Source organism: Corylus avellana, chromosome ca6 (genome assembly GCF_901000735.1).
Source record: "Corylus avellana chromosome ca6, CavTom2PMs-1.0".
Taxonomy (NCBI): domain Eukaryota; kingdom Viridiplantae; phylum Streptophyta; class Magnoliopsida; order Fagales; family Betulaceae; genus Corylus; species Corylus avellana.
In genome coordinates, this window is record NC_081546.1 from 26,949,273 (window position 1) to 26,957,264 (window position 7,992).

Sequence of the window (7,992 nt, forward strand, 5' to 3'; positions counted from 1 at the left end):
GTGTGTGTGCGCGAGTGTGTGTGTGTGCGCGCGCGCGCGGGGGGGGGAGAGAGAGATACCTCACTCAATACTGGAATATGTACCTCCATGGAAGCTGATTTTTTTCCAATGAAGTGCATCCACGAACATGTACCTGCCATACATACAGTGGAAGACCTCGAATATCTGCACGAGCATGTACCTGCCATACATTCGGTGGAAGACCTCGAATATCTCGAAGTTGCTTGCAATCGTCCAAGTACAGCTTACACAATCCAACACATTTTCTGAGGCATGAAGGAAGGGTAACAATTGGACTACTTGATAGATCTAGAACACTCAAACTCAAATATTGAGATTTTGTAGGTTCTTCTAAAAATTTTTCCAATGACAAGCACCCCTTAGCATGAACTTCTTCTACATTTGGTGGAAGACCTCAAATTTGTTGAAGTTGCTTGCAATCTTCCAAGTAAAGTTTCTTCACTCCAACAAATTTTTTGATGCACGAAGGAAGGGTAACGATAGAACTACTTGATAGATCTAGAACTCTCAAACTGATAGGGTAATATGATTCTGTTTCAACACTATTTCGAAGACTCAATAATTGCAATGCCGCAAACACCGTTCCATCCCCCACAAGTTCGGGTGGTATATTAAAACATTGAGATTTTGTAGGTTCTTCAAAAAATATTTCCAATGACAAGCACCCCTTAGCATGCACTTCTTCTACATTTGGTGGAAGAAATTGAATTTGTTGAAGTTGCTTGCAATCTTCCATGTAAAGTTTCTTCAATCTAACAAATTTTCTGATGCATGAAGGAAGGGTAACAATAGGACTACTTGATAGATCTAGAACTCTCAAACTGATAGGGTAATATAATTCTGTTTCAACACTATTTCGAAGACTCAATAATTGCAATGCCGCATCCCCCACAAGTTCGGGTGGTATATTAAAACATTGAGATTTTATAGGTTCTTCCAAAAACATTTTCAGTGACAAGCACCCCTTAGCATGCACTTCTTCTACATTTGGTGGAAGAAATTGAATTTGTTGAAGTTGCTTGCAATCTTCCATGCAAAGCTTCTTCAATCCAACAAATTTTCTGATGCATGAAGGAAGGGCAACAATATCACTCGCAGATAGATTTAAAATGGTCAACGTAGAGCAGCAAGCAAATGTCTTCAAGAAATTTGATCCTAATGGAGCATAATTACTATGTTCCAACTCTGGAAGTTTCGAAAATGTTATCCAGGAACAACCATCATCAGAATCGCTTGTTTTCGTCGGAGATGACAATTGGTGTAATTCGTCCTCTGATGAAATTTCAGATTCCTTTGTATATACAATAGAGGGCATGGATTGTCCATTATCCTCCACCTTCTTTAGAAACTCAACGACTTTTGAACAACCTCGGAGAGAAAGACACTCTAAATGTTGCAATTGATAAATTTCATCTGAAAGATCCATTAGGTTTGTGCAGCCACCTAGATATAATTCTTTAAGCCCAACGAGGCACCCAATAGATGAAGGCAATTCCTCTGCACCCATATATGTAAAGTTGATTTTCTCTAAATATTCCATTTGACACTCTATTTTAGAAAAGTTCTTAAGACTTAAGCAACCCCAAAGGCAAAGTGATTTGAGAGATCTCAACTTGAGGCTTCTTGGGAAATCCATAAGATTAGAGCAACAAAAAAGATTCAAACAAACAAGCTTATCAAGGAATCCCACAGAATGATCAATCTTAACTAAATTTCCGCAACAAGCAAGATCTAATTTCTGTAAATTTGGAATCCTTGAAACATCATGGATTTCTTTTAGGAATTCACAACCATTAAAATCCAAAATGGTCAGGTTTTGGGAATTCTGTCAAGAAAAACCAAGACAAATTAGTTTGATAGAAGTTTACTACAAAATTTAAACCAAAAAAATATTAAAAACAAGAATAATGTTATTCTTCATACCTATTTGACATGACATGGTTTAAGTGACTAATATAGAAAACCACTTAAAACAGGATATGTCAACTAGTGTGAAAAAGGCGTAAAATAACTATATCAACTAGTGTGAAATAGTTATGAAGAGTAGTATTACTCTAAAAACAATAATTGTACCTGGACTCCCTTCAATTCCTTGAGACGACTAAATGGCATTCTTAGAATAGCAAGTTTCTTTCCACAAAAATTGGATGGAAAATATTCTCCAGGATATGTAAGCCAATCAAACACTCTTAACTCATTAGAAAGAAAATTAGGCTCTCCAGAAAAGCATGCATTATTGTTTATAAACATTTTGAGACTCTTCATCTTTTTGAAAGCTTTGAGACTCAAGTGTATCGGGTCTCGATTAGGCAAATTTACCAATATGCCCTCAACTTCGTTTGTTCCCTAGCAAGAAATGTATAGTTATCAAACATATTAGCAAGCAACATTGTAACATAAAGTTCTTCATACATTAACAATTGCTAGAACTATATATATACTTTATGAAAAGAAACAAGCCTATATTCCATCTGACTGTTTTTTTTTTTATTTTTTTTATTTATATATATAATTTTAGATTTTTAGAATGACTAATTTATTTTTAGAAGCATGTTACACATCATTGTTTAATTTTTTTTTTTTTTTTTTTTTTGCAAATCCAATAGATCTACCATTGGATTTGTGGACTCTTGTGGATCTCACACAAATTCAATGGTGAACTCACCAATTTATTATACGGAGATGTGTGAAAGATGAGATAAATAATGATTTTTTATAATTTCTCTTATTTTTATTATTGGAATGTCCTAAAGTGGTTAATTAATTTGTCTTTGATACATATTTACATATTACCCCCTTACTTGTTCGTAAGAGAAAAGGCAAGATACTCGTAATTATTCTTCTTAATTAAAAGCATTCCATTTGTTCAGCTCATTTGTAATATTATTGGTCAAATTTCTTTTATCAGTTATTGTAAAATGAAGAAAAAATTATTGAGTGACTGCTTGTTTGATAATGTTTTGAGAAGTATTTTCAGTTTTGAAAAGGTAAAAATTGAGAATTAATTTGGTAGGGGCCACATAATATACAAGTGTTGCATGTGGGTCCATAAACAAAAATTTGTTTGGTAAAATTTTGAGAAGTGTATTTTGAAAACCAAAAATTGATAAATATTTTTATAAAAGAAAATAAAAATTAAAATGTTCATTATAATCTTTAAATAAAAATTAAAAATTGATAAACATCTAACTTCAAGCAAAATTGTTATTCTGTAAAATTTCAAACAAAATTTTTATTTAGTAAAATCTCAAGAGACGTGATAAATTAACTATCCTAGTATTTGAAAACAATTTTACAAATGGTTTCACAAAAACACAACCAATTAAACAGTCGGAATCTTTTTTTTTTTTTTTTTTTTGACATATCCGCACAAAAGGGGGGAGGGGGATTCGAACTAGTGACTTCTGCTTCATTAGGCATGGTCCCAGCCGATTGAACTATCTCTTGGGAATCTATTGTAATTAGGGTATAATCTTAATTTGATTTTGAAATTAAATTCATTTCTACTTGTTCAAGTCTTTTCTGTAACATATAAGTATGCACTTATATATATTTGCATGTAACTTTTCAGCCTCTTTTTATAAAAAATAAAATTAAAGAAAAATTAAAAAATTAAAAAAAAAAAAAAAAGGTTCAATATTTTTGTAGTTGCTTAACTCATGAAAAAGAAACAAATGTAAAATTAGAAGGGATTTTAACATAATTCTTACAGTATTTTCTTCTAGGACATGTCGAACATCTTCATGAAACCACAATCTACTACGCTGACCAGGTTCTTTGGGTGATTCTTGTCGAACAATTTCTCTTCCCATTTCTTGCAGCAAGTCATGCATCTCCAATAATCCATAGTGAGACTGAGTTATGAGACACTTGTCCTTTAGTTCTTCGATGCCACTATATGAGTGAAAACCACGACCATCAAGCATTTCTGTGACATATTCTACACTCCCTCCTTTGAAGAAACATGCGATGTCAAGGAAAATATTTTTCGTGTTTTCATCCAATCCATCAAAACTTATTCTAAGTATTTTTTGAATATCATGGTGAGGAATTTTTTTGTACTTGTCCAATTTACTTTTCCAATAAAGTATATCTCTACCTTTTAGAGCTGAGCCTATCACTGTTAAAGCTAATGGCAATCCTCCAGCATAATGTACTACATCATTTATGAGCTTCACAAAATCGTCGTTAGATTTGTCATTAATTTTGAAGGCATTCCAACAAAAGAGCTTAAGAGTTTCATCGTGATTTAACCCATTCATCTAGTATGTTAAATAAATTTCATGTGCACTAAGTAAACGTTGATCTCTTGTTGTTATGATAATTCTACTTCCTAAGCCAAACCAATCATCTTTTCCAATTAGCTTTTCTAATTGGTCTGATTGATCCACATCATCAAGAATTAGAAGTACCCTCAAACTACGAAGCCTATCCTGTATCAAAATAATTCCCCGATCAACATTGTCAACCATTAGACTTGAGTCTCCTAGGATCGTAGAAAGAAGTTTATTTTGCAAAATCATCAAACCGTCCATTTGGCTGAAAGTTTCTCTAATGTTTTCAAGAAAACAACTACCTTCAAATTGAGAGGCAATCGAGTTGTAGATGGCTTTGGTGAGAGTTGTCTTACCAATTCCACCAGTTCCGAAGATCCCTACCATACGTGTAATGTCATTCTTTTCTATATTTAAAAGCCTCTTCATATCTTGTACACGAGAGTCTAATCCAATTGGATACTTGGCAACTTGGAAGTAAGTCTTTTTCACTAATATCGAATTCACCCATTCAATGATTGACTTAATAAATTAAGCTTCATTCCTACATATACAAAAAGATAACAAAACATCTAATGTGTTACTTTCACAATAAAAATAATAGGAATATGATCTAATTACAATGATTTTTTATTTTTATTTTTATTATTTTTTTTTTCTCTATAAGTGGGGGTGGAACTAGGAATATGACCTAGTTACAATGTTTCCTAATTTTTTTTTTCCAAAGTACTTCAATAATTTTTTTTAAAAAAAAAAATCAATGTTTTATGCCCTTAATTTATTTTTTTATTTTTTTAACTTCGATCCCACACTTCTAAAATCCTAAATCCGCCCCTATCTATAAGCAATGAATTGTAGGGGTGCAAAGGCGGTTACGGTTAGCGGTTAGTGGCAATAACCGCTAACCATAACCGCCTTAGCGGTTAGTAGATTTCACTAACCGCAACCGCTAACGGCCTAACGGTTAGCGGTTAGCGGTTAACCGCCGGTTAGCGGTTAGCGAAATAGATAACCGCCTGCTAACCGCTTTTTTAAAATTGGGTTTTTTTTTTGGCTTTCTTTAGGGCTTTTTGGGCTTATTTTTACCGTCATTTTTTTTCCTTGTATTTTTAATATCTTCTTGGGCTCAATTGCTATAAAAAGAGCCTATATTGAAAAATCAAAAATATTTGACCCAAAATTTACATTTACTTGTACTTTAAAAAAATTTCCTTAAATATTAAATAATAACCGGTTAACTTTTAAAAAAAAAAAAAAATTCAACACAACATACAAAAAAAAGTTCAGAATTCAGACAACTGTCACAACCTATAAAAAATATATATATATATAAAAAGTTCAACACAAAGCATGTAAAATAAGTTCAAATAAAACATTAAATGATACAAATAAAACATTAAAACTTCATCAATCCTCTCATTTAGTCTTCTAGCAAATCCTGTGGACATCAAAAGAAGAAAAGTTATAATATTAAACATAATAATATTAAGGCACAAAATACATTAATACTTCAATTGTGATTAATGTATTAATGGTTAAATTTATTTTTCTAAAAAATGTTCAAAAAATACATTAATACTTCAATTGTGATTATAAGTAACACATTGTTGAATCTAATGTCAATTACTTAATTTGATATTATATAATTATATAGTCTCATTAAATTATATCATATGATTAATTATTTAAATTCTTATCATATTTACTTATAATCTTTTTTCTTTGAATTGAACTTAATATCTAATGATAAATGGTAATGTTCAAACTCCTAAATCCTAAATTCCTAAAGTATCTAATAATGCTTTAATTAAATTGTAGACTTGTAGTTATAAGTAATATATTGTTTAATTCAATTGAATCAATTGTGATTATTATTGTACATGAATCATATGATTAACTTGTAGACTTATGACTTATGAGTTATGTCATATTATATATGTATTATTTATTATTATATAATCATATGATTTAATGATCAAGTCATCATATGATATAATCATATCAATTATAGTGATAATATATAAATTACTAAAATTATAATGATAATACATTAATACTTAAATTGTGTTTATAAGTAATACATTGGTCATTGTTTAATCCAATGCTAATTACTTAATTTGATATTATACGAATCATATCATCATTATACATCAATAATATGATTCACTTGAAGTCTTGAATAAAGTATTTGAATTGTTATTGAATCATATGATTAAGTATTGATATTATACATTTATATTATTCATATACATATGTAGACCTATATAGACTTATAACATATATAGACTTATAAGTTTATAACATATATTGGAAATAAGTCTCTAGATATTTAATTGTTGTATTAGTATGAATTGGTATACTTATGAGTTATGTCATATTATATATGTATAATTTGTTATTATATAATCAAATGATTTAATGATCAATTTCATGTGATATAATCATATAAATTATAGTGATAATATATTAATACTAAATTTATGATTTAATTATTTTTTAAAAAAAATTGTGATTTAATGATCAAGTGATTATGTTATATGTATAAATATTTTTATAATTATAATTATAAAAATATATTATATAAAAAGGCGGTTACGGTTAGCGGTTACGGTTATATTATATAAAAAGGCGGTTATGGCGGTTAGCGGTTAATGCGGTTAGACGGTTAGGCGGTTAGGCGGTTGGCGGTTATAGCGGTTAGCGGTTAGCGGGCGGTTTTTAACCGCCCGCCTTTGCACCCCTAATGAATTGTAGGCCATGACGTGAGGGATAATCTTCCCCTCCCTAAGCCCAATCCTCCAACGGTACTCTACAAGTCCTCCCCTTATTAGAAGAAAATAATCTAGAATAACCTTGAAGGAAAGGCATAAAAGTGGTTAGAAATACTTGTTATCCAAAGGCCTCCCAGACAAATTGGCCACTTCTACTAGGGCTGTCTCCCACCTCTTCAGCTTCAATTGATCATCCTTGAATTTTTCTTTAAGGTTAGCAAATGCTATTTTAACACAATTGGTTTGACGCTGTACTTCCCATGGATCTACGTCGTAGAACAACGGCAGAAACTGTTGTCCCTTAGTTTTTCTACACTCAAGGATCTTCATTAACTCGTCCAAGCACCATCCAGATGATGCGTAGTTTTTAGAAAGTACAATAATTGAAATCTGCGACTCTTCAATGGCTTTGAGAAGTGTTGGTGAAATTTCCTCTCCACTTCTAAGCTTGTTGTCTATGAAGGTGTTGATTCCGTTTCGACGTAATGCTGCGTATAAATGAGCAGTAAAAGTTTTGCGAGTATCTTTACCTCTAAAACTCAAGAATACATCATAAGCCCATCTAGGAGTGAAAGAGGAGGAGGAAAAGGAAGAGGTTCCGTGACAGGCTGCCATGAAAGAAGTCATTCTCAACGTACCAAGAGTACCAGTGCTTAATAGAAAAAATTGAGAGAGAGTTACCACTGCCCCCAAAGCCGCGTTGCAATATAAAAGGAATGCCAAGAAACACTTCCTTGTAGAGAGAAACAAGAATTGACTGTTTTTTGACAGCCACTGAACCAAAATAATAATTTAACACAATATTCGAGGTAAGGTATAAAAAACAAAGAAAAAGCATCCTTCACCCCTCCTTTTTTTTTTTTTTTTTTTAAGGAAAAGTCCACGTAATCTTCTCAAACTACCACTCAATTGATAATGTCCCTCTC

The 7,992-nt window shown here is 31.6% G+C and overlaps 2 protein-coding genes across 2 annotated transcripts in view; both read right to left on the reverse strand.

The window, feature by feature from the left end:
- The window catches only part of LOC132185490 (disease resistance protein RUN1-like), a 5,483-nt gene extending 801 nt beyond the window's left edge, over positions 1–4,682 (reverse strand). Inside the window, exons 1-5 of the mRNA XM_059599258.1 lie at positions 4,366–4,682; positions 3,732–3,915; positions 2,095–2,367; positions 511–1,846; positions 134–351 (exon numbers count right to left, since the gene is read on the reverse strand). Coding sequence (XP_059455241.1) covers positions 134–351; positions 511–1,846; positions 2,095–2,367; positions 3,732–3,915; positions 4,366–4,682 — 2,328 coding nt within the window. The remainder of the gene's footprint in view (positions 1–133; positions 352–510; positions 1,847–2,094; positions 2,368–3,731; positions 3,916–4,365) is intronic.
- A 2,489-nt stretch (positions 4,683–7,171) lies between these two features.
- Positions 7,172–7,693, reverse strand: LOC132185491 (disease resistance protein RUN1-like). Its single transcript, XM_059599259.1, has one exon. It carries the CDS (start codon positions 7,691–7,693, stop codon positions 7,172–7,174), a length of 522 nt encoding a protein of 173 aa, XP_059455242.1.
- Between the last annotated feature and the right edge of the window lie 299 nt (positions 7,694–7,992).